This window comes from Schistocerca nitens, chromosome 4 (genome assembly GCF_023898315.1).
Source record: "Schistocerca nitens isolate TAMUIC-IGC-003100 chromosome 4, iqSchNite1.1, whole genome shotgun sequence".
NCBI lineage: Eukaryota > Metazoa > Arthropoda > Insecta > Orthoptera > Acrididae > Schistocerca > Schistocerca nitens.
Genome location: NC_064617.1, coordinates 134,383,756 through 134,411,508, shown reverse-complemented (window position 1 = coordinate 134,411,508; position 27,753 = coordinate 134,383,756). Strand labels below are relative to the sequence as shown.

At 44.0% G+C, this 27,753-nt stretch overlaps 1 protein-coding gene across 1 annotated transcript in view; it reads left to right on the top strand.

Moving 5' to 3' along the window:
- Window positions 1-27,753, top strand: part of LOC126251321 (sideroflexin-1) — a 128,774-nt gene that overhangs the window by 93,767 nt on the left and 7,254 nt on the right. Inside the window, exon 7 of the mRNA XM_049951651.1 lies at window positions 4,971-5,098. Within this exon, the coding sequence (XP_049807608.1) occupies window positions 4,971-5,098 (128 nt within the window). The remainder of the gene's footprint in view (window positions 1-4,970; window positions 5,099-27,753) is intronic.

Genomic DNA, 27,753 nt, shown 5'->3' with positions numbered 1-27,753 from the left:
AGCGATGAGAGTCGCTTCTGCCTTGGTGCCAATGATGGTCGTATGCGTGTTTGGCGCCGTGCAGGTGAGCGCCACAATCAGGACTGCATACGACCGAGGCACACAGGGCCAACACCCGGCATCATGGTGTGGGGAGCGATCTCCTACACTGGCCGTACACCACTAGTGATCGTCGAGGGGACACTGAATAGTGCACGGTACATCCAAACCGTCATCGAACCCATCGTTCTACCATTCCTAGACCGGCAAGGGAACTTGCTGTTCCAACAGGACTATGCACGTCCGCATGTATCCCGTGCCACCCAATGTGCTCTAGAAGGTGTAAGTCAACTACCCTGGCCAGCAAGATCTCCGGATCTGTCCCCCATTGAGCATGTTTGGGACTGGATGAAACGTCGTCTCACGTGGTCTGCACGTCCAGCACGAACGCTGGTCCAACTGAGGCGCCAGGTGGAAATGGCATGGCAAGCCGTTCCACAGGACTACATCCAGCATCTCTACGATCGTCTCCATGGGAGAATAGCAGCCTGCATTGCTGCGAAAGGTGGATATACACTGTACTAGTGCCGACATTGTGCATGCTCTGTTGCCTGTGTCTATGTGCCTGTGGTTCTGTCAGTGTGATCATGTGATGTATCTGACCCCAGGAATGTGTCAATAAAGTTTCCCCTTCCTGGGACAATGAATTCACGGTGTTCTTATTTCAATTTCCAGGAGTGTATATGTGAAGACAGTAACTGTTCTCGAAAGAACAGATTACTGTTGTTGACCATGCAGCTTTTCCCTGGAATAAATGATGACTAACTGAAACCCTCAGCTGCCGACAGGTGTTGTTGATATACCTCGATGTGGACAGCTGAAAATGTGTGCCCCGACTGGGACTCGAACCTGGGATCTCCTGCTTACATGGCAGGCGCTCTATCCATCTGAGCCACCGAGGACACAGATGAATAGCACGACTGCAGGGACTTATCCCTTGCACGCCTCCTGTGAGACTCACATTCCCAACTGTCCACAATTCTACATATGTAATGTCTCACGAGTGGAGTGCAAGGGATAAGTCCCTGCAGTCGCGCTATTCATATGTGTCCTCGGTGGCTCAGATGGATAGAGCGTCTGCCATGTAAGCAGGCGATCCCGGGTTCGAGTCTCGGTCGGGGCACACATTTTCAGCTGTCCACATCGAGGTATATCAACAACACCTGTCGGCAGCTGAGGGTTTGTTAGTCATTTATTCAAAGGATTCTGTCCCTCCGGAGGCCCTTCGCCACCAATTCTACTGTCTCCTCAGTTTATTCCGGGGTTAGGAAGTGATTTATACTGATGGCTCCATGGTTTCTGGTCACACTGGTTATGTTTACACCTATCCGAGACACACGGAACTTCGTTCCTTACCAGGTGGCTGTAGTGTTTCTACTGCAGGACTGGTAGCCATCTTGTGTGGACTGGACCATGTCCACTTCTGCTCAGACTGTCCTTCACTCTCTGTAGTGACTCCTTGAGCAGTTTGCAAGCTACCAGCCAGTGCTTCCCTTGCCACCTGTTGGTCATAGCTATCCAGGACTCCCTTTCTCTCCTTGATTAATGTGGATGCTCAGTGGTTTTCATTTGGACCCCAGGCCATGTTGGGATCCCTGGCAAAGAAATTGCTGATAGACTGGCTAAATTGGCTACTAATGAGCCATCTCTTGCAATTAACATTCTGGAAATAGACCTTCGCTTGACATCATGTCGTCGGGTTTTGGGACTTTGGAATGCAGAATGGTACACTCTTTCTTCACCTAACAAGGTCAGGGCGATTCTACAACTATGTGGTGGTGGTCCTCCTTACGGGCCTCTCATAAAGCCTCTGTCATCGATTGCTGGCTCCACATTGGCCATACTTGGCTGACACATTTATCTCGTTCGTCGTGAGGAACCTCCCCACCCCCCCACCCCCCCACCCCTCCCGTCTGTCATTGTGGATCAATGTTGGCTGTGATTCACCTCTTACTGGACTGTCCCGACTTAGCCGCCCTGCATTGGACTTTTAGCTTTCCTGACTGTCTACTCCTGGCATTAGCTGACAATGCCTCAGCGGCTGATCTAGTTTTAAGATTTCATCATATGGGGGGTTTTATCACTTTATTTAAGGGTGGGACCTTCAGCCTTATCGGTGGATGGAGGAAATGGCAGGCCGTCTTGCTGCCCCCTTCGCCCCCATTGGACTGGCTTTGACTGGGCTTGGTGGTTTACTGCCTTCCCACTCCTTTTGTTATGGGGTCTGTTTTATCTTGAGTGTCTATCTTGTCTACCTCTGCACTTCTACCTTCATGCCCCGTCATTAGTCACTTTCTTTCCCTCCTCTCTTCTTCCACCTTCTTCCTTCCTTCCCTGTCAATAATTTGTAATTTTATGGGCATTGTAGTTCCCTCTTATAGTGTGAGGTTTTAATTGGTTTTAGTTATTCCAAGGTTGGAAGGACTGATGACTGCATAGTCTGGTCCCTTCTCTAATCCAACCAACCAACCAACCAATTTAACAACATGATATGATATGCATATTGACAAAGTTACCTGGCTTTGAATTGCCACACAAGTTGTGGTTAGTTCTTAACTGAATGATATTCAACACTGCAAGATGTCCCAATTCTGTTCACAGGTGAAAGAAAATAATTTATCCAAGGTGTGACTGTGGCTCTGAAAAGCAGACTGTTCTCCATATAATTAAAGAGTGCACTCTGAAAGCTTCCCTAGTGATAAAAAGAGTTGCTGGCGATGACAGAGGGGTCAATAGACTACATTTGTGGCCTAGATATTAGTTTGTAATTTCAGATAATTGTAAATGTTAATTTTTAGTGATGTAGCCATACACTAAATAAAGATAGTATGATCAATGAACAAGTGAAGAGCTTTGATCCAAATGGCTAGATCATAGAGGTATCCTAATCAGGTGTACTGATGAGCTGACCTGGTGGAGGCAAGCAGATTACTCATCTCCATTCCCCCACGTCCGGCATTCCATAGGCACCAGTGCCTAGTCAGTGTTCAAGGAGTTTGCTGAGTACTTCATTCTTCTCCATAAATGTGCTTAGGACGGGTTCCCAGACCTTACTGAGAATGTAGCCACAGACATTGCTTACCAGTTGGTCCTTGGTTCTTGTTTCAATGGCTTCTTTCATGACACAGTCTCAATATTTGGATGTTTTTAGTGTTTGGCCAATATCCTGGCGGGGTCATATTCTATAATACGCATTTCAGACAAACAGTGCTTGGAACTGTCAACTTGTTTGGCAGTAGTGAATGAGTGTGTTGCTGGTGTTCACAATGGTAATCTTTGTGTGCACAATTTGAACTATATATTTCTTTCCACATTGGTTGGAGATTTGGTGTACCTTGGTCTTACTTAGTGAGAGATCATCCTTGATGCTATATAGTGGTGTCCTAGTTTTAATCAGAAGATAAACTATCTTGACCTGATGATGTCTGAGAATCCATCCTAACTTCCCTGATAAAACAACAATGTAAGGACAAAGGCCGTGGCCATTTCTTTTTAATATTCTTCTTCTGTCTCCATAGGTCATGCTCTCATTGTGGAGTAAAACTCCTCAGATCTGCCGTTTCAGTTAACAGTTTCTCTGAAACACTGTTTTCAGACGTTGTATTTCTCATAAAAAACTTCCTGTGTGTGAGGTAATGAGCCATATTATGAGCATTATAACCACTGTGGCTCAATGTACCATCTATTGTTCATTGACCAGTACATCCAGAAAGGGGATTGCTCCATCAGCCTATATCTCTATCATACATCTGATGAAACTGATTGTTCAGTCTACACAGCAGGTCCAGGAGCACTAGCAGAAGCAATATCAGTACCAGTAGCAACATGATTTCCTATTGATGTCATTACTGAATTTTATTTTGGCTATTTGAAGCTTGATGGAACAAACTGAAATGGCTCATACCTCTTCTCCAGTGTGAATGCAAAAGTCTCTTCAAGAAACAAGCATATTGTCACAGAGCTATCCAGGTGCTGTTGTCTCTGTTTCTCTCTTCCTGCTGTAATAGTGTACAAGGCTGATTCCTTATGATTTGGAAGATAATATCAATTTTAACATATACATGCAAAGAGCTTTGTGTTGTTAGTAAATTAGGTTTAGGAATATGTTGTCAGGTTATATGCTGGAACTGTTCATAAATTTCATCAAAAATGAAAACAGTGTAGCAGGTAAATTTAATAAGATCACCTCTCCCAGAAGTAAGTAGATTATCACAGAGTAGCCAAAAAGTCTGCAGTTTTGCAAAGTCACAAATACACTAACGGTGGGAAAATTGTCTTGGACCGCACCAAACACTTCGTGCTACTACTGTAGCTTATTATGGTATACCATCAGTGATGTTTTGCTGTCATACCATGATTAGATGGAAGGCTTCAAGACACCAAAGGAATACATCATTTCACATTTTAGTTTTAATTTCTTGTATGAATTTTATCTGAAGATGGCAGCAAGCCTGAAAATCATAGCAGGCAATTGGTTGTTAAAGTGACTATTTTGATACAATCACAGATATAAACAGCTTACAATAGTTGCCAAGGTAATAGAGGAATGGAAGGATATTTTTCATAAAGTAAAGCGATATTATCCAATTGTAGTATGACATTTGAATGGCTGTGTTGCAAGGACACTAGCTATCTTATTTTTACAACATACACTCCATTGTTAATTTTTCTCCATATCTAAATAGTCATTACATGAACATGAAAGTACATCAAAAATATCAGTTCTCATAATGGTGTGCTTCTAGCTGTTTAACCAAGTTTATGTGCAATATTTAAATTACCAGTCCAACACAACTCATTTGAACATTCAAAAGAACACCAGCTATCAGTCATGCTGGGAAGACCTGAGAGTCTAAGAATTCATAACTGTTAGTGTCTTGTTTTTTGCTGAAATGAAAAAGCAGCACAAGCTCATAATCTGTGTGTTTCAGGGAACTTAGAGAAGGTGTTCCTGTCGCAGACCAGGATGGTAAACGAATTGGTAATTCAAAGGTTGCAGCACAGTATGGCATTGCTGCTGTAACCTTTAGTAGAATTGCAATGGCCACACCAGGAATGGGTGAGTTCAGTACTGCAACATTACAAATCTTGACCCATTCAGTATTTCAAAACATTCATTTTTTGGAAGAAAAAGCAAACATAAAATAAGAAAGGATAAGAGAAGAACTATAGATAGTGGAGGAAGGGATATGCCATTCCAGAATCTGAAGAGAAAGAATTATCTAGGTGGGAGGTAGAAGTAACCATGGAGTTAAGAGTTGATATGGAAATTACAGTTTTTGCTTCTTGAGCTTTTTTGTTGATTGTGTAATTTAATTTGCATTTGCTCATTAATGGGATTTAGAACTATGTGAAAGCTTCACTTTTGTGCACTGTAATGATGTAAAATTGTTGTGTGAAAAAGTAGTACAAAATATTAAAAGAAGAAAATTTTAGTGGATATGATTTTCTGTTCAGATGAGATCACTAATGAAACTTACGGATAGAATTTCTGTTATTAAATTTTTTAATAGGTTTTATTGCTGCATTCTGATTTGTTAACAGTTTACAACTGACGGAGAAATTCACAACTAATTTCAAAAACTAAATTGGGATTTTACAGTACATACAAAAAAAAATTATACTCTGAAATACCACTCTGAGGTCGGACACTGTGAAGTAAATTTATATGCCATCACTACACCATTTTGACAATAGAGCACTATGGATATATAACGCTGGAAGTGAGAAGTCGCCTAGGTTTTTTATTTATTTATTTTTCCATATCCATACTTGAAAGTAGTGTATTACAGTGTAAATTTTACGTGGTATCAATAACTGCATAAGCATCCATATTAAACTGTAGGTTCTCCTATAACTGACTGAGTAAGTCAGTTTAAAGGTCAGGCAAATGGGAGGGCAATATTATCTTCAATACAGCCAAGCATAATAAAGCACTACAGTTTTAAACTCAACATTAGGTTGAGGGGGTAGGCTTACTTAAACGTACATGGTGGGGACTGAACCTGGTTTTTAAAATTATTTTGGCAGTGAGCATAAACAGTGACTCAAGTGTACTGTCTGACTATTGAGTAGCTGATATGGAAGGCTCTTTTGATGTCATTTGATTTCTCGTATTTCAACCCCGGGGTTTTTTCCCCTCTGCACGGAGGATATTTACATCTATTGTGAAAAGACAAGCAACATCTGTGTGCAAGATAACATGAAAATTGCTTTATTTGTACTATGTAGGATAACCTGCGAAAGCTGTTTACACTAAATTGAAGAAAAATTGTAGATGCTAAAAGTTACAGGAAGCTGCTACCACATTTCTGTAGTATTGTTTAGAAACTAGACAAAAATGCACCACTTATGCAAAATTATAGAAGGGTGAGTACTTGTGGGACCCAAAACACTAGCCATCAGATATCAGAAGGGTCACTATGAACAATTATTCAGAGACCAAACTGAATTTACTTTAGTCACTGTTTTGGGATATTTCCAGAATGATTAAACGAATACTTGGTTGAATTCTCACATCTTTGTTTATCCACTTATTTGTCTAAATAAGTCTTAGTAATCCACTGTTCTCTCAAGTTTTGCATGAGAGGAAGGATGTTGGAGAGACCTTAGACTTCACAATCACTGTAGTAATAGTATTTCATTGTGTGTAGTAATATGACAGATGGTATATTTTCAACATTATAGTGGAGATAATGAGTCACAGATAGGCCCAATAGAAAGACTGTCAAACAAGTAAGTTTTTGGCCAAAAAGGTCTTCATCAGATTTGTCGTCGTCGTCGTCTTCGTCTTCTTCTTCTTCTTCTTCTTCTTCTTCTTCTTCTTCTTCCTCAGTCCAGACAGGTTTGATGCAGCTCTCCATGCTAATCCATCCTGTGCAAGCCTCATCATCTCTGAGTAGTTACTGCGACCTACATTCTTCTGAATCTGCTTACTGTATTCATCTCATGGGCATCCCTCTTAAGATTTTTATCCCCCTGCTTCCTTCCAGTACTAAATTTGGGATCCCTTGATGCCACAGAATGTCTCCTACCAACTTATTCCTTCTTCTAGTCTGATTGTGCCACAAATTTCTCTTCTCCCCAATTCTTTTCAGTACCTCCTCAAGAATTACATGATCTACCCATCTAACCTTCAGCATTCTTCTGCAGTAGCACATTTCAAAAGCTTCTATTCTCTTCTTGTCCAAACTGTTAACCATGCATGTTTCACTTCCATACATAGCTCCACTCCACACACATACTTCCAGAAAGGATTTTCTGACACTTAAATCTCTACTCAATGTTAACAAATTTCTTTTCTTCAGCCCCCCTGTGGGTCCAGGGGTTAGAATAGGCACGAGGTATTCCTGCCTGTCGTAAGAGGTGACTAAAAAGTCTCTCACATGTCTCGGCCTTTATGTGATGGTCCCCTGTAGGGTTTGACCTCATTTTTTCAAAATTTTCCTGAAGCGCAAGACAACTGGGGAAGGCCGCCTTACGTGGTGCATAGTGTCATAATGCGCCGAGACCTCTTGCATCCTTCGTCGACATGGACTGCACTTCTGCTCATTCTCTAGTTGTTGGGCAAGGCCACCTTCCTAAGTGCATTTTCCTCCATCATCTTTGCAATATCACATTCTGTGCTGTCAATGATAATGGACTTATTAACTCATTTGTACTTGATATCCAGCAAGGTAACAAGTCCGTTGTGGTGGAGCCACTATGTACCTTGGTGGATGTAGCCCCCTGAACACACAGGGATCGCTCTGCTGATGCCTGTGCAACTAACCCCCCACGTATGTCAAGGAGTAGATGCCCATCACCCTGGGGCATCAATGCTCCCAGCAGTGCCAACTTGCCAGGTGGCCTTTGCTGCGGCTGGGTGGTGCCCGTGTGGAGGGCCCCTGGTTGGAGTAGGTGGCATCTAGGCAGATGATACGCCATGAAGCCTAGTACATGTCATCTCTTTCTACTGGTCAAACACCAGCAGTCTCTAAGTGATAAAGTCTAACTCCAAGGCTAAGAAATACGACCTCAAATCGCTCCCGCTCCCCTCCCCTCCCCCCCCCCTCCCCCCTTGCCCACATCATGAGAGGAATGTTAGGCTAAAGAGGCAGCAAAGCTTATTCACCCCAGTACCTTGTATGTACGAGGGTTGATGGGAAATCTTTGTTCTCAATGAAACAGTTTTTTGTGCAGCATTTAGAGGACAAGTTTGGGGAGGTGGAGGGCTTGCCCAAAATGCGGTCAGGGTCGATCTTGATCAAAACAGCATCCTCTGCTCTTCACAGGCACTACTCGCCTGTGGCAAGCTGTGGGATGTTCCTGTTTCCATCACACCCCACAAATATGGTCCAGGGTATCTGGGACCTACTTTTTCAGTCTGATAATGAGCTGCACACCAATTTAGAGCAGCGAGTTGTCAATTTCGTCCGGCATGTCCACGGGGGTCAGAGTGATAATCAGGTTGTCATCAGTGCCTTCATCTTGGCCTTTGAGGGTGACACACTACCCGAGAAGGTCAAGGTCATGGTCTACCGCTGTGACGTAAAGCCATATATCCCTCCCCCAGTGTGGTGCTTTAAGTGCTGGAAGTTTTTCTGCTGTACTTCCAGTGTCAGCTGTCCGGGATTGTGGACGTCCTTCACATCCCAATATGTCCTTGTGCCCCACCTCCCATCTGTGTCAACTGTGGAGAGCACCATTCACCTTGCTCACCAGACTGCGGGATTCTCCAGAAAAAAAGAAAAATGATTGAAAACAAGACCCTGGACCAACTGACCTACACTGAGGCTAAGAGAAAATATGAGAGACTACATCATGTGCATATGATGTCAACCTACGCCGCCACTATGACTACGGTTCTACCATTTTCCGTTCTGCCGCATACAGTTGGCTCTTAGAGCTGTCAGACACCACCTGCCCCCTTCCCTCCCTGTTGTTCCTGCACAACCTACTTCAAGAGAAACACCTCCCCCCCCCCCCCCCCCCCAACTGCTCCAACCATTGGGGATGTCAGTCCCCACTTCTCAGCCCGAGAAGTGTAAGTCTTCTTCAGCTCCTCTTGCCAGGAAGGGATCCCTTGGGTCACTCCCTTCCAAGGTTCTTACCAGTGGCAAAGCTGACTCCTGCCAGTGGCTGAAGCAACCACTGGTAGCTGGTCATAGGGCTTCACAGTCCTCTTCAGTCCCTGAGACTGAATCAGTGAACTCTCCCAGCTGGAAAAACCTAAGGAACAGCGAGAGAAACCTAAAAAGAAAAAGACTCCAAGAACCAAGGCACTGCAGTGGCACCTACACCACCACTACCTACAAGCTCTGTGTCAGAGGATGAAGTGGAGATTCTGGTGTCTGCTGAGGACCTAGATCTCGCAGCGGTTTTTTCCACCACCTGGCTGAACTACAGCAACTGTTAAGCTTTACACCTTCTTTCTGCATTGCCGTCCAGGAAAAACCTGGTTCCTGGCAATCCGGACCCCTGACCTCTGCAGCAATAAGGGATATTACAGGAATCATAGTGACTATAATAGTGTGTCTGATGGAGAACCTGTGCCCCTTCAAACTCCTCTTGAAGCTGTGGCCATCATGATAAGGACTATGCAGGAAATAACTGTCTGCAATGTATATCTTCCTCCAGATAGTGCAGTGCCCCTGAACATATTGGCTACACTGATTGATCAATAGAACAAGTCCAGTGACCAGTGTCCTGGTGGAGTCCCTCCATTGAAGGTCAGGTGTGCACAACTGCTTGCCAGACACGTTGCATGCGTTTGTAGTTTCCCTGCACATTTGAATTACCGTCTGCTTTTCCCAACCTCGGCAGTTCATCTCCCACATCAGTGGCCCAGTTCAGGGCTTATGATAATTTGTGTTCACGTCCGGTCCCTTCTGTCTGAACTGGAGTCCTTCCCATTACCATGTCTCCTCAAGGTCCATTCATGTACATATCTATGGTCTACACCTAAGACATAGATTCTTCTGGACCTTTCGCATGACCCTCAAGACTCCGTTAACCCTGCAGCTCTCCGTTATCACTTCCTCTTGATTCTCAACATGTACCAGAGCCATGAAGTGGTTTACACTGACGGCTCGATGGCTGACGGTCACGAATATTTTGCGTATGTTCATGGAGTATATATTGAACAGCACTCCTTGCCAGATTGCTGTAGTGTTTTCACTGCAGAGCTGGCGGCCATATCTCATGCTCTTGAGCACATCTGCTCATGCCCTGTCGAGTCATTTTTCCTGTGTACTGATTCCTTGAGCAGCCTACAAGCTATCGACCAGTGCTACGCTCGCTGCCCTTTGGTAACGTCCATTCAGGAGTCTATCTATGCCCTGGAACAGTCCCGTTGTTCAGTGGTTTTTGTGTGGACCCCAGGACACGTCAGAATCCCAGGCAACAAACTTGCCAACAGGCTGGCCAAAACAGGCTGTGCGGTAACTGCTTCTGGAGATGGGTATCTCCGAAATTGACCTGCATTCTGTCTTACGCCGCAGGGTTTTTCGGCTTTGGGAGACTGAGTGGCATAAGATTTGCGGAACAAAACTGCGTGCCATAAGCGACTGATGGCATAGAGTCCCCCCCCCCCCCCCCCCCTCTCTTTCAAACCAACCAACCAACCTCTTCTTCAGAAAAGCTTTTCTTGCCATTGCCAGTCTACATTTTATATCCTCTCTACCTCAACCATCATCAGTTATTTTGCCTACCAAATAGCAAAACTCATCTACTATCTTAAGTGTCTCATTTCCTAATCTAATACCCTCTACATCGCCTGATTTAATTCAGCTACGTTCTGTTATCCTTGTTTTGCTTTTGTTCATGTTCATCTTATATGCTATCTTTCAAGACACTGTCCATTTTATTCAACTGCTTCCAAGGTCCTTTGCTGTCACTTACAGAATTGCAATGTCATTGGCAAACCTCAAAGTTTTTAATTTCATCTCCATGGACTTTAAAGCCAACTCGAAATTTTTCTTGTTGTTTTGCGTGGCACTATCATAGCACAGGCCTACATTGATGTTTTAAGCATCTTCTTGCTTCCCACTGTTAAAGAGCAATTCGGTGATGGCGATTGCATATTTCAACATGATTGAGCACCTGTTTATAATGCACAGCCTGTGGCAGAGTAGTTACATGACAATAACATCCCTGTAATGAACTGGCCTGAATCCTGTATAAAACCTTTGGGATGTTTTGGAAAGCCAACTTCATGCCAGGCCTCACCAACCGACTTAGATACCACTCCTCCATGCAGCACTACGTGAAGAATGGGCTGCCATTCCCCAAGAAACCTTCCAGCACCTGATTGAACGTATGCCTGCAAGAGTGGAAGCTGTCATCAAGGCTAAGGGTGGGCCAACACCATACTGAATTCAAACATCACCGATGGAGGGTGACATGAACTTGTAAGATAATTTCAGCCAGGTGTCCATGTCTGGATACTTTTGATCACATAATGTATGTCTGGCCTCTCAACTACAGTCTCTGCCTGTTGAGGCCAGAAAATCTGGTTTGGCCTCGGCAGCCAGAGACTGTGGTCTTGTGTGCGAGTTGTTTGCTTGAGTATGTGTGTGTATGTTGTCAGAGTCCAAAGAAGACCTTTTTTGGCTGAAAGCGTACTTGTGTGACAGTCTTTTTGTTATGCCTATCTGCAACACAGCATCTGTGCTATATGGTGAGTCGTAATCTATTCTTTTCACAATATTGTGATTATTCTGTCCTAGATTTCCCATTATTAGCCGATACATATTTAATATTTTAGGTCCTGAGATGTAACACACAAATGTCCTGAATAATCTCATTGTGTATACCATATTTTAAACTATAGTAACTGTTGAAAAGTTTATTGCATAATTGAAAAGTTTAAATTACAGAGTCTAAATTTTTCACTGATTTTAAAGAGGTTTGCAGTAATTTGCTTTTGAATTGATGTGTAGTTTCATAAAACAGACATTTTTGTGTGGTTATTTTTTTTTTTAATGAAAAAGTTTTCAGAAGCCAGTGTGATACTTTTACACAACTGTAGTTAGTACTGAAGAATATAGTAATCATAGTTGGGAATCTTTTATAATACCTTTTATCTGCATTGTATAACATATTTTTGAAGCACTGTAATTTAGATAGTGTGACTTTGCACTTCTCACACTGATAGCTTGTATCTTTGTTAAACACTTTTCGAGTCTGGTTTTTGTCTCTCTGAGAGCACACTAATACTGTTTTTGTTTCCTCCCAGCTTCTGCCTGTTTGTCCAAGAAAATGATTTCCAGTCAATAATATGAAAAGTCCTCTCCACAGATGATTACCGTAAACTGAATTCTTGTTAGGTACTTTCCAGTCGCTTTGTTGTAAAGCATGTAGGAGTTTACCAACAGCATCAGAATGAAGCGGATAGCTAATTTTCTCCACCGCTTCAGTTTTCTGTCCAAACATATTGTAGGATAGCTACTGATCTGACAAATCAACATTCAGCTTGATTTTGTTGTAGTTCACACACAAGTGGCTTTGACTTCTCCTTGCCCCTCTACCAGTAAAGCTGACCATCTCAGTGGTGTCTCGTGTTAATCACATGGTACATTTTGTTCATCCTTCCAACAAAGGGCTAGGATCTTCCCTTTATACTTAAGAACTTACTCACTCCACCAGAGGTTTGGATCATTTATTGCACAACAAAAGCCCATCTGGCTTTTCCTTCCGTTCTCACTAAAGCAGTTTTACAACCTTAGAGTTCCAAAGCAAGGGTCGGATTGGTATAAAATGTATCTGTTTACAGTGCGTAGCCCTTTACAGGTAAATATCTCACTAATGTGTTCACCAGAATCACTGTGTCAGACCTCTTGCTTGCTTAGGCAGAGAAACTCCAGTTGTAGTCTTGCAGAAAGACAGGGCAGTCTTATACCATCTCAAGTAGAGCAGTGCTTAGTAAAGCACTGTTGTGTTAAAATCAACACTCAGGTTGATGACAGTGTTGCATGGTTACCGAAAGCAATTTCAACTCAGTCTTTATCTGAACATATCAAAATTTTGTCTTGAACATAATGTACATCATCCTCAATGTCAGTATCCTCAAAATCACAAGAATTTGTTTCATGTCTGGGACATAAAATGTTAATGTTCGTTGTCTGAGACTTGTTCAGCCCGACTGATAATTGGCATCTCTTCTGGTATCAGTCAGTCATGGGACACTTAAAAATGTTTGAAAAATTACTATGGCACAGTAAATGATAACCATATAACTGTTACTGCCCATGTGCAAGAGTTTTTAGAGAAGAGAAAATGGTTCTCTCATCAATTTAGCAAAATGTTAGCTTTGTGCTTCCTTATTCACTGAAAATATTTGCCTAAAGGGAAAATAAGGGAATAATAAAAATTCACAATGGTTTGAAATAATAATCAGTCTTTAATAATAATAGCAGGACACTGTTGAACGACCACCAGTAGGGTCACGCCTGTTAAAACAATTGTGTTCAAAGCAAACATGCACATTAACCTTTCTTTAAAAGCCTCATTGGACATACTAGCAATAAAATAGTAGTAGAACATGAACTGAAATCATGTATTGTGTTTTCTGGAGGTCTTGGAAAGTCCCCCGTTTAGTCTTCACAAGAGCATAGAGGTGTATGTAGAATAAATGTTTACTGAATTAAAAAACAATTAGTTTCACTGCATGGTTTGGGGGCACTCCATGACAAGGTACTGATTAAGAAACAGATAATATTGCTTGCTATGTATTATAGGTTAATGGAACATTGGATTGCTGCTGGTTGATAACTTCACTAACTACTGGATATTTTCGTAGTAACTGTCTTTGCTCCCAGTTTTGCATAGTTGGTGCCATTTTCAGACATGATCTTCTTTCCTTTCATACACTTTGTCCTGCTCTTAATTTCTTAGAAGTCAGATAATCATTCATTCTTGCAGATTGTAAATCTCCCCCCCCCCCCCCCCTCTCCTTGCAATGACAGTTTACCCTCAACACACAGTTTTATCTGCTGTGTCACTTTTTCTCCATTTGTCACTTTGTAAAGAAATCTCATTTTATGCACTGAAGTATTTTATGTTATTTTTAGCTTTATTTATACTTACTTTTAGTTATGATTATGATTCAAATCAAATGAAATGTTTGATATATTTTTTAATATGATTGTATGTTTGTTTCAGTAGTGTGTATGGGGGGGGGGGAGGGGGGGGGCAATTATGTAACTTGGCAGAACTGTGACATTGAATCTAGATTGTATTTTCTTGTGTGGAAGCATTGTAAATGGAATTGGAAAACAGTCTTGCAAATTTATCTGCTAAAAGTGTCTAAAAAGTTGAGCTTTTTATTGTTTTGCATGAACAGGCCTATTTATTTTGCTTTGTGTGTTATGGCAATTGCTTTTAATTATTGTGGACTACTTTTGTGTAACAGTAACAAAAACATCAAATAAAATTATTACGATCTCTTTTGCTCATTTTGTTATTTTTGTATGTAAACATATGTTTATTTCAGTTTTTATTAATTTCAGCAGTGTCATCGCTGGCCATAAAAATTTGATTTTGACAAAGTGAGCAGCCCACAGGTTTCTTTTATAGCATTTTTTTTAATTCTATCCCACATGTAATGTTTGAACACTAACATTGTTTACTCAGATAACTTTCACTGATATTACACTTCAAGGATGCTATTATTGTGTACATATTTATTGCATTCTCTTAATGTATATGAATTGAATACCTTAATTTTAGTTGCAGTTAGTAGTTTTGAAGGAGTAACTTCATTTGTTTTTCATTCAAATGAGTGACCATCTCGTAATTTATTTATTATCAAGGGTTGGAACTTTAATAGTGGCAACTATTTATTTACAGCTCATACAAAATAGATACATGTTTCAAAGTTTCACTGACCTTCAAAGTAGTCACCAGCATTGTGTGTAAACCGTTGCCAGTGATGTGGAAGTCGTAGAATACTCTTAGCAGTGCCAATTGTGTTGACAGTTCGAGCAGCAGGGTCTATTGCCCGACGAATTTGTAGCAGTTCTGAAGCGAATGCCATGAAGTGTTTACTTCAGTTTAGAAATAGTTGAACCATGAGGGCTTAAGTCAGATTTGATATAGCACACAAACAAATCAGTAACAGCTAAGGGTTGAGCATTGTCCTGCAAAATGATGGTCAGGTCCTGCAGAAAGTGTCATCACTTCTATCTCTGTGCTGTTCATTTTTGGAACACAACCTACGACCAGCTTAGAGACAGAAGTGATGACACTTTCTGCAGGACCTGACCATCATTTTGCAGGACAATGTCCAAGGATGTACAGTGAAAGCTGTTACTGATTTGTTTGACTGATGGGGATGATAAGTGCTATACCACCTACTGCACTCCCCTGACTTACGCCCTTGTGAGTTCAACTCGATTTCTGAACTGAAGGAAACAAAATTCGTCAGGCAATAGACCGCACTGTTGGTATTGTGAACACAATTGGCACTGCTAAGAGTACCCTATGACTTTCACATAGCTGGCAACAGGTTACACACAATGCTGGTGACTACTTTGAAGGTCAGTAAAACTTTGAAACATGTATCTATTTTGTATTAGCTGTGAATAAATAGTTGCCACTGTTAAAGTTCCCTCGTATAACAGATGAGTGGGACAGTTAATCAGATACCATTTTACACACAAGCAGCCATCACATAGTTTATATAACAGTTAACAGTTAAAGTAGTATGTAGCAATAGCATGCAAGTTGTAAATATGTGTAACATATGCTTGTCTACTGTATAGTGTCTATTATTTGTGTCTACTTACATATTATGCATGAATGAGTTTCTTTGGATTTGAATGTATGTGTAATATTGGATGTTAGTGCAGTAAAACTTGTACAATCCCCTTCAAGTAGTATAAAACTGCTGCACATGAAATTTATTTCAGCATTTCTCCTGTTCTCCTTTTAAATGTGAACTGAGAGTAGCAGACTGTGTGCTACTTCTTTTTTGCCTAAAATACATATCTTTTCCAGAATCACAGAATTGCAGAAGTGTTGAAAGATGCAAATTACTTATTTTCACTAATTCAGTTTTTAGTTATTCTTGTGCGTTAGCTAGGATGATTAAATTAGAATTGAGACTCTCGTATGATAGAATGTGTTCAACTGGCAGTGTTGAACATTGCCATATAAACCTTCCCACTTGCAGTTAAGTTTCAGTACAGCACAAGTTAATTCCATTCTTTCCTGAAAACTGTGTTTCATTTGCTCCCCTGTCAAGACAGGCCATTGTGATAACATGAACGTAAATTGTTCTGGGAGTTAACAGGGAGCACTTGCAGTCCACTCACTAATAGGTCCATATAATGTACTCAGCATTCATGAAATGTAGTTTATTGTCATAATTCCTTTCATAGAGATCAGCACTCCAAAAACCCAATCTTCATCAAGAAGAGTCTTTAACCTTGTAACCCAACTTGCTACTCCTAGTGCTGTAAGAATGCCCCATCTGACTTGTATAATGTGCTCATTTTAAATGTTGAGTCATTAATGTCTTGCATCACTTCCCTTGCCACAGTCACATTTGTTGCTGATGATGCGCACTCGTCGTCTTCCAGATTTATTTCTCCACGTGTTGTACTTATCTTGCATCTTTCAACTGTACTTCTAAAGGGAAAATTCTCACTGTCCAGTTTTCATTTCTTCAACAAGCTAACACCCTTCCTCTTGAAATGGAGGATTCTTCCCTTTCAAATGGAGAGGATGCTTCTGATAGACATTCAAATTGAAGTTTTGTTTCTTTCGTTCATTGGAGGAAGTCAATTTAGAAACTATAGATAATGTGTGTGCTTTTTTCTCCATTTTCTTAAACTGATAATTTTTTCTTAGTGTCATTGTTCATGTTATATTTTTAGCCTCTTGTCCCCTTCAAAACATGCTCTTCCCAGTGCTCTCCACTTTGGCATGGTGTTTAGCAAGCTTCTTTTTGAATGTCCTTCAGTTCCTGTGGCAGATTCTCATATCCAATCCTACTTAAATGAAATAGAATCCTTTCAAAATCAATTTAAATTTTAGAAACAAGAAATGTCACATGGAGCAAGGTCTTGGGGATGTGATGGCTTGGGGGGGGGGGGGGGGGGGAAGGGAAGACATCTGATTTTTTTACAAAACATACCAATTGCCAAAGCAAAGCAGGAAGCTGCCTTGTCTGCATGAAAGATCCATGAATTGCCTTGCATCAACTGTTCTCTTTCCGCAAATTTTCTTTTGCAATCTTTCCAAATACCGCTAAAGGTCAGACCTGAACTATGTTATTAACAATACTCTGCCAACCCCAACAAGCAATTTCATGGCAGCCATTCCCAAATGGGGCATTTTAGGGTCCCTTTTTTATGTTTCTCGTGAATATCTTTAGTGAAAATGTTTTCCAGCACAAAATGTAACTATGTTAAATTTCTCTAGGGCTAACTGTTTCTACATTGCAGGGGATGGAAAAAGCACAGATTATTAAAAATATTGTTCTAACTGTATAAAAATAATGTTTACAGTTTAATGAAGTGGGTTAAGAACAAACATTAAATGTGTGCGCCAAATGTAAGAGTCGTATTAAGGGATTATTTGTCTTCTGTCAGTGTAACAGGTGGAATAGGAGGCTGATGGAGGGTGGAAGCCTGAGGGAAGGTAGGCCACAAGATTGTGATCAAGCTTCCCCTCCTTCATAGGTCTGCGAACTGAAGAGGGAGCAGATGACTCCCCCCTCTGTCCTGTCCATTAAGACACAAGAAGGAATTACAGGTTGTTCCACAAAGTTATACTGACCCTCCACAGTGTGCCTTATGAATCACTGGTGACGAAGTGTACAGACATGCCCAGGGATTCTTATTTTCCACAGAGTTCATTAACACTACATGGAATACGGTTAAGAGTTACTAATAATACTAATGAAAGAAATGCATATGGATAGAATCTATGTAAATCTCAGCAAACTTTTGTATATTGCAAGAGGTGAATTTGGTTTTTAGTCATCCTGTACGGCAGCTGTAGAGTTGTTCTGGGAAAGGCAACTTCCCCATCACAAATGCTGCTCCCTTTTCAGACTGCAGACACTCTCTCCTTTCCCAGCATTTCCTGTCCAGTTGTCTTATGTGAGTAGACAAAATAACTTCACTGAGCTCATATTTATGTAGTAGAGTTATTTTCAGTTTATTAAATGAGTACTTACTTACAGCTGTTAAATCCCCCCTGCGGGTCCGGGGATTAGAATAGGCCCGAGGTATTCCTGCCTGTCGTAAGAGGCGACTAAAAGAAGTCCCTCCCCCTCAAGGGGGTAGTTAGCGCCTGCGTCCGGAGACGGACGGTTCTACATCTACATTCATACTCCGCAAGCCACCCAACGGTGTGTGGAGTAGGTTCCACGACCTCTAATTGCGGTCATTTTGCTTTTTCACTTCTCGTTTCTTCCTTCCTTTGGTTGGTTCCTTTCTTTGCTCTTCTCCACCTCACTGTCTTCCTTACTCTTTCCCCTGCATAATCTCCTTGCCTTCTCATTGCCTTCTTCTCCTTGCCTTCTCTGGTCTCCGCCTCGGCGTTTGAGACAGTCTGTCCTCTCTCTCTGTCTCTCTCTCTCTCTCTCCCTCTCTCCTTTTTCCTCTTCTTCCTTCCTCCCTGTGCGCGCCTGAAGGCCGACCCACGCGTTCGCACGCGTAGCCGGTGACGGGGTAACGCGTAATTCCCCGCCCTGGGTAGACATGTAAGGCACGCGCATACCCCCTGGTAAAGGCCAGGCCCGGGGAGGGGTGATTGCCTGAGCTGATACCTTCTGACCATGCCGATTGGTCCCTCTGTCTGTTTCTCGGGAGGTGTGACCTGAGGTGTAAACATTCACCTAAGGCGGGCGTGCCCTCTGAGAGGGTCCCCACACAGAAGGAACGCGCCATCGGAGACGCTGGCAATCATGGGGGATTCCTCCGCAATGGATTCCACTCCATCTCTCTCGACTTCTGCCCAAAAACGGAAACGTGACCAGCTACCAGTGACAAAAGTACTACCGCCTGCCCCACAGTTCCTCGTCGTTTCTCGATCTGAGGACGGAAAGGATTTTTCCTCTGTCAACCCTTTCGTTATCCAGAAGGGCGTAGATGCCATAGCCGGATCTGTTAAATCTTGTACCAGGTTGCGTAACGGTACCTTATTACTCGAAACTGAGAGCGCCTTTCAGGCACAAAAACTGCTTCGGGCCACACTCCTGTACACGTTCCCTGTCCGGGTGGAGGCTCACCGAACTTTGAATTCGTCTCGTGGTGTGGTCTATACTAGATCCCTCGACGACTTGACTGACGAGGAGATTCAATCTTTCCTCGCTGAGCAGGGCGTGACTGCTGTCCATAGGGTCATGAAAAAGGTCCACAATGACCTTGTACCGACCCGGACACTTTTCTTGACCTTTGATAGTGTTAAGCTGCCATCGCGCATCAAGGCGGGCTACGAGGTTATTTCTGTTCGCCCCTATGTCCCGACACCTACGCGCTGCTACCAGTGTCAGCGTTTCAATCACACTCGACAGTCTTGTTCCAATGCGGCTAAATGTGTCACTTGTGGCAGGGATGCCCATGAGGGTGACTGTCCACCTCCGTCTCCTCGTTGTGTGAACTGTCAGGGTGACCATGCCGCATCCTCCCGCGACTGTCCTGTCTATAAGGAAGAACGCTGTATCCAAGAAATTCGGGTCAAAGAGAAAGTGTCTACCTCGGCTGCTCGCAAGCTCTTGGCTAGTAGGAAGCCCACGCTGCTCCCAGCGGGGAAATACAGTACTGTCCTCGCCTCTCCTCGGACTACCAGGGAGGTGGCAACCCAGACATGCGATCTGACCTTCAGCACCACGGTCGTCCGTTCGGCCAGTACTAAGATCGCGCGGTCGACGTCTCCTCTTCCTCCCATCACCCCACAGGCACCAGCCCTTTCATTAGCTTCTGCTAAGACGAAGACCCAGAAGTCAGATGCACGGGCCTTCAAGAAGGAACCGTCCCGTGCAGACTTCCTACGTACCTCGACCTCCCAGCCTTCGACCGGTACTTCCACCAAACGACCTTCCAAGAAGGCTAATGGGAAGCACAGTTCTCCTTCTCCCCCACGGCGCATTTCTTCTCCTGCGCCACCCAGCGGTTGCCGCCCCAGGCCGTCATCCGTTTCGCCTGGCCGCACCGCTGGTAGCCGAACATCTGGCCGTTCACTGGCGGAGGAAGCTCCCCCTCCCGGCCATCTTACCAAGATGGCCAATGAACCTATAGAACCAATGGACGATGACTGTCCGCCTACTGATAGCGGCGGCAGTGCTCGCTCGAAGCCAGGCCCTCAGCGGCCTTCGAGGTGACCCCTTCTTTCATCTTTTTTCTTTTCTTACGATGGCACTTATTCACTGGAATATTCGCAGCATTCGCTCCAACCGAGAGGACTTGAAGTTGCTGCTCCGCTTGCACCGTCCGCTCGTCGTCGCCCTCCAGGAAACGAAGCTACGCCCTTGCGATCAAATTGCCTTGGCACACTACACCTCTGTGCGTTTTCACCTACCCCCTGTGGTAGGTATCCCAGCTCATGGAGGGGTTATGCTGCTGGTCCGGGATGATATTTACTACGATCCCATCACGTTGCACACCGGCCTGCAGGCAGTTGCCATCCGCATTACTCTCCCCACTTTTACATTTTCCGTTTGTACCGTTTACACTCCATCGTCGTCTGCCGTTACCAGGGCAGACATGATGAAACTTATTGCTCAGCTACCTGCACCATTTTTGTTAACTGGAGACTTCAATGCCCACCATCCCCTTTGGGGCTCTCCAGCATCCTGCCCGAGGGGCTCCCTGTTAGCAGACCTTTTCAACCAGCTCAATCTTGTCTGCCTCAATACTGGCGCCCCTACTTTTCTTTCGGACACATCTCACACCTATTCCCATTTAGACCTCTCTATATGTACTCCCCAACTTGCACGCCGGTTCGAGTGGTATGCACTTTCTGATACATATTCGAGCGACCACTTCCCGTGTGTTATCCATCTCCTGCAGCATACCCCCTCTCCGTGCTCATCTAGTTGGAACATCTCCAAAGCAGACTGGGGGCTCTTCTCTTCCAGGGCGACCTTTCAGGATCAAACATTCACAAGCTGCGATAGTCAGGTCGCACACCTCACGGAAGTCATTCTCACTGCTGCTGAATCTTCCATCCCTCACCCTACTTCTTCTCCACGTCGCGTACCGGTCCCCTGGTGGACCGCAGCATGTGGAGACGCTTTACGTGCTCGTCGACGTGCTTTACGCACCTTTAAACGCCAGCCTACAGTGGCAAATTGTATCAATTATAAGCGATTACGTGCACAGTGTCGTCGTATTATTAAAGAAAGCAAGAAAGCCAGCTGGGCTGCTTTCACAAGCACCTTCAACAGTTTTACTCCTTCTTCTGTTGTCTGGGGTAGCCTGCGCCGGCTATCTGGCACTAAGGTCCACTCACCAGTTTCTGGCTTGACGGTCGCGAATGACGTCCTTGTGGCCCCTGAGGCTGTCTCCAATGCCTTCGGCCGCTTTTTCGCAGAGGTTTCGAGCTCCGCTCATTACCACCCTGCCTTCCTCCCCCGCAAACAGGCAGAGGAGGCTAGGCCCCCTAACTTCCGCTCCTCGAATCGTGAAAGTTATAATGCCCCATTCACCATGCGGGAACTCGAAAACGCACTTGGCCGGTCACGGTCCTCCGCTCCAGGGCCTGATTCTATTCATATTCAGATGCTGAAGAACCTTTCTCCTGCGGGTAAAGATTTTCTTCTTCGTACTTACAATCGCATCTGGATTGAGGGACATGTTCCCGCATGCTGGCGCGAGTCTATTGTTGTCCCGATTCCTAAGCCGGGGAAGGACGAGCACTTGCCTTCCAGTTATCGACCCATCTCGCTTACCAGCTGTGTCTGTAAAGTGATGGAGCGAATGGTTAACTCTCGATTGGTTTGGCTGCTCGAGTCTCGACGCCTACTTACCAATGTACAATGTGGCTTTCGTAGGTGCCGCTCTGCTGTTGACCATCTGGTTACCTTGTCGACCTTCATTATGAATAACTTCTTGCGGAAGCGCCCGACCGCGGCTGTGTTCTTTGATTTGGAGAAGGCTTACGACACCTGTTGGAAGGCGGGCATTCTCCGCACCATGCATACATGGGGCCTTCGCGGTCGCCTCCCTCTTTTTATTCGTTCCTTTTTAATGGATCGACAGTTCAGGGTACGTGTGGGTTCTGTCCTGTCAGACACCTTTCGCCAGGAGAATGGGGTGCCACAGGGCTCAGTTTTGAGCGTCGCTCTCTTCGCCATAGCGATCAATCCAATAATGGATTGCCTCCCAGCTGATGTATCAGGCTCCCTTTTCGTGGACGATTTTACCATCTATTGCAGCGCGCAGCGTACGTGTCTCCTGGAGCGCTGTCTTCAGCGTTCTCTTGACCGTTTTTACTCCTGGAGTGTCGCCAATGGCTTCCGTTTTTCTGCCGAGAAGACGGTCTGTATTAACTCCTGGCGCTACAAAGAGTTTCTCCCACCGTCCTTAAGACTCGGTCCCGTTGCTCTCCCATTCGTGGAGACAACAAAATTTTTAGGTCTTACATTTGACAGGAAACTTAGTTGGTCTCCACATGTGTCATATTTGGCTGCCCGTTGTACCCGTTCTCTAAATGTCCTTCGTGTTCTCAGTGGTATGTCGTGGGGAGCAGATCGAACCGTCCTACTTCGCCTATATCGGTCGATCGTCCGCTCCAAGCTGGATTATGGGAGCTTCGTATACTCCTCTCCACGGCCATCCATCTTACGCCGCCTCAACTCCATACAACATCGGGGTTTACGACTTGCGATCGGAGCGTTTTATACTAGTCCCGTCGAGAGTCTTCATGCTGACGCTGGTGAGTTGCCACTCACCTACCGGCACGATATACTGCTTTGTCGGTATGCCTGTCGGCTACTGGCAATGCCCGACCACCCGTCTTATCGTTCCTTTTTTGATGACTCTCTCGACAGTCAATACGGGTTGTATGTCTCTGCCCTGCTACCCCCTGGAGTTCGCTTTCGTCGCCTCCTTCAACACCTTAATTTTTCACTCCCTGCAACCTTTCGAGTGGGCGAGAGCCACACGCCACCTTGGCTCCAGGCTCAGGTTCGCGTCCACCTTGACCTCTGCTTGCTCCCGAAGGAGGTTACCCCCGGTTCGGTCTACCACTCCCGTTTTGTCGAACTTCGTTCGAAGTTCATTAATATGACCTTCATTTATACAGATGGCTCTAAGACCAATGACGGGGTCGGGTGTTCTTTTATTGTCGGGGCACGAAGTTTCACATACCGGCTCCATGGCCATTGTTCGGTCTTCACAGCTGAGCTCTTTGCCCTCTACCAGGCTGTTCTTTACATCTGCCGCCACCGACATTCTGGATATATCATCTGCTCCGATTCCCTGAGCGCTATCCAGAGCCTCAGTGATCCATACCCGGTTCACCCTTTCGTGCACCGGATCCAACGCTCTCTTCAGCAGCTGGTGGACGTCGGTTCTCCAGTTAGCTTTATGTGGATTCCTGGCCATGTCGGTATCCCCGGGAACGAAGCTGCAGATGCCGCGGCCAAGGCTGCGGTCCTCCAGCCTTGGACAGCTTCTTGTTGTGTCCCTTCGTCAGATTGTAGCAGGGTAATTTGTCGGCGCATTTTATCGTTGTGGCATGCCGATTGGGCTGCACTTACAGACAACAAGCTTCGGGCCTTAAAACCTCTTCCCGTGGCTTGGACGTCCTCCTCACGCCCTTCTCGGCGGGAGGAGGTAGTTCTGGCCCGGTTACGAATTGGACACTGCCGGTTCAGCCATCGCCATCTGCTGACGGCTGCGCTGGCGCCGTTCTGCCCATGTGGGCAATTGCTGACGGTCTGCCACATTTTAACGTCCTGTCCGGATTTTAACACCCTGCGTCTTGATCTTGGCCTGCCCTGTACTGTAGATGCCATTTTAGCGGATGACCCACGAGCAGCTGCTCGCGTTCTTCATTTTATCAATTTGACAACCCTCTCAAAGGACATTTGATTATGCTGTTTTCCTTTTTAATCCTATGCCTGTCAGTCTGTCTTTTATCATGTTTTCCGTTTCGTTGTTGTTTTAAACTTGTGACTCGCGGTGCATTCCTAACGTAGTCTGGGCGCTAATGACCATTGACGTTGTGCGCCCTAAAACCACAAAAAAAAAAAAACAGCTGTTAAATGAGCTTTTATGTAAAAATATTGAACATTTGGAGTCATGCTATGTGCTGTGGTGGTTGGTATAATTCTGTGAACACTTTGTGGTTTCTTCTCACGACATAGTGGGGTGGATGGAGTGGGGAACCACCAGCTCAAGTTTGTTTGGAGACCTATGGAGGTAGGAAGTGCCTGACCACAGTTTGGAGGTCTACCTTCCCTCAAACTCCTACCCTTTGCCCATCCCACTCCCCACCCTATTTTACCCCCAGAATACAATTAACCCCCTTGATGTGGCTCTACATCACTTAGATGTGGTACACACATTTAATATTTGTTCTTAACCCACTTCATTTAACAGTAAACATTAAACTATTAAAACATTATTTTTAACAATCTGCAACTTTTCCATCCCCTGCAATGCAGAAACTATTACTACCAGAGGAGAAAATCAGTAAGACCTTTATGTAGGAAATGTAATGTAGTTAAGTTTTGTACTAGGAACGTTTTCACTAGAAGTCGCAGTTTTCAAATTGTTAGAGAAAAACATAAAAAAGTTACTTTTGTACATCCAGCGACTCAAACGCTCGACAGTATTGGTCTGGATTTTTAGTTTGTTGTTGTGGACAGTTCCTCTTACCACTGTACAAAAATTTGTGACCAAATGTTCGTTTCCCACATTTGATCTTACATGGAATGAGATAGTGGATTTTGAGTCTGAAGGTCACTTGGAAGGCAATGTTCAATGGTGCCAAGACCATAGGCATAAGGCATGTTGGTGCATAAGGAGGTGGCATCGACAGTGATGAGTAGAGATCCAGGAGGTAGAGGTGCAGGGACGGTAGAGACTCATTGAAGGAAGTGGTGTTTGTGAAAAAGATCAGAAATTCTTTCAGTAGGAACAAAATAGCCAGCTACAATGAGGTGTCCAGGGTTGTTGGATTCATGGATTTTTGGGGAACATGTAGAAGATGGGCATGTGGGGTGACATTGGGATAGGGAGGGAAATGGACTCGGGCAAGAGGTTCTGGGGTGGACCTATCAGAACCAGTATGGCCCCATCTTATATCAGCCTTGTCATGGGCTATGTGGAAAAGGCATTCCTCAAGACCCAGAAGCTGGATCCCCTTTTTTTCAGTTCAAATTCATTTAGTCCTTTTCCGAATCCTAAGCTATCTTGCTTGATATTGGCTTCCATGTCTCTGAACCTCAGAGTACACAAAACTAACCACCTAGCAACAGTACATACACTTTCTTTGAGTGCTGCCACCCATTCCACATCACTCCGTACCTTACAGTTTAGGCATTCACAGCAAATGTATCTGCCACCACCAAATCCCTTGACGCCTATGCCTACCACCTGTCCCACAATTTTTCACTTCTGCAACTAGCCTACAGGCCTCATTCACAAAGCATTCTTCTCTTGCCCTCTGAATAATACAGTTCGCACTTGTCACTCAGGCTGCAAATGCTTCAGCACATTCTCCTGCCAAAGCTATGGCTTTCTCAGTTCAAGCCTGGGAATGAGATCCCCTCTCCCTGGTATCCTCCCCACTCAACCCTCTGTCACCCTCCTAACCTCGGTAACATCCTAGTCAGACCGCATGACATTCCAAAACCGTTATCCCTGCAATCATTCCCACTGTAAAACTGTCCCATATAGCTTCCTACTGCCATTTATCCCAGCCCCATAACCACAAAAGCCTACAAGATAGAAGGTGAAGTAACTTTTAAAATCACATATGTTGTTTATTTATGGCGTCCATTGCACAGAATTTTATAAAGGAGTGAGTAAAACAACTGGACTGACTGAGGACGTGAATGGGCATAGTAGTAGTGTCCACCTCAGAGACACCCAGTACCTAGTTGCTGAATTTACTCTATAGCACAACCCAAGGGACCTGAGTGCCAGATACAGCATAAATGCTGTTTGGATACTCACTCTAATACTACGTTTCCTGAACTCCAGAGAAGGAAATTTGGTATTGAACACACCTTTGCATCCGGGCATCATCCTCTATTTAACCTCCATTAACATATCCTCACCCCTTTCTCTCTTCATGTCTAGTTCTCAATTACATTATTAATTTCTCTTCTTCTTCCCATGTTCTTTTATTCTCATCATCCCTAGACTAAAACTGGCACAGTACTTACCAACGTACTATCGTAAATCTCCTGCTCTCTCTTTCTGATGCAACCGCTCACCCCTTTTTGCATCATTGTCTTCTCTCTCTCCCCTCACTACAGACGAGACTTTCTCATCCCATGTGACAAATACATAACCAATCTGATGGTGCTACTGGCAAACAGTGAGTGTGCCGTGGCAGGTTTAAACATGGTTTGTGTCAGTTGATGCTTCTCCCTTCCTGAGCTTGACTGGCACTGTTATATCTCTCAGTCTCAATGTAGCAACTGTCAGTTGAAGTCTTTGCGCTAATATCATGAAAGAAAATACAAAGTGTTCATCTGAAGCAATGATTTAACCCTAATCTCTTTTGAAACTAGGGGAAACTCCAACAGAAGCTCATGCCTTGCTAAAGGAAGTGTATGCAAGTAAATGTTTATCATGAACACAAGTTTTTGAGGGGTTCAAAAAGTTTGAGGGGGGGATATAAAATGACCAAACACTCAACATAAAAACAAACAAAACCATTGAGAAAACTTGTAAACTGACCTATGAAAATTGTCTTAAGGCCAGGCATCAATCAACATTATTACGTCGAGGTTCCGAACTGCTGTTTTTGAACAAGTGAGGAGACAATCATATTTGTGGAACAAGACGTCCTGGATGCTTCACAAAGACAATGCACCAGACCATTACACCTTGTGTGCAAAGGAATTCTTTGCTGATAAGGCACCCCTTGTTGGACCATCCACCATATTTGCCTGATCTGGTCCTCTGTGACTTGACCTTTTTTTTTTTTTAAAAAAAAAAAAATCAGCACTTAGGGGACAAGGTCTGGCAATGTGGAAGAGATGAAATCAAAAGAAATGGAGGTTCTTAAGGCTGAGAAAGGGACTTCCAGCACTGTTTTGAGAAATGGAAATTTCATACAGAGCATTGTAGGGATTGACAAGGAGAGTATATACTGAATGTGATTAATTTTGTAAAAATGGTGTTTGTACCACCATACCAGTTATTTAATTGTCATAAGTGTCAGGAAGTCGTTTGTGAAAGTATTTGTATGGAGTGTAGCCATGTATGGAAGTGAAACATGGACGATAACCAGTTTGGACAAGAAGAGAATAGAAGCTTTTGAAATGTGGTGCTACAGAAGAATGCTGAAGATAAGGTGGGTAGATCACGTAACTAATGAGGAGGTATTGAATAGGATTGGGGAGAAGAGAAGTTTGTGGCACAACTTGACTAGAAGAAGGGATCGGTTGGTTGGTAGGACATGTTTTGAGGCATCAAGGGATCACAAATTTAGCATTGGAGGGCAGCGTGGAGGGTAAAAATCGTAGAGGGAGACCAAGAGATCAATACACTAAGCAGATTCAGAAGGATGTAGGTTGCAGTAGGTACTGGGAGATGA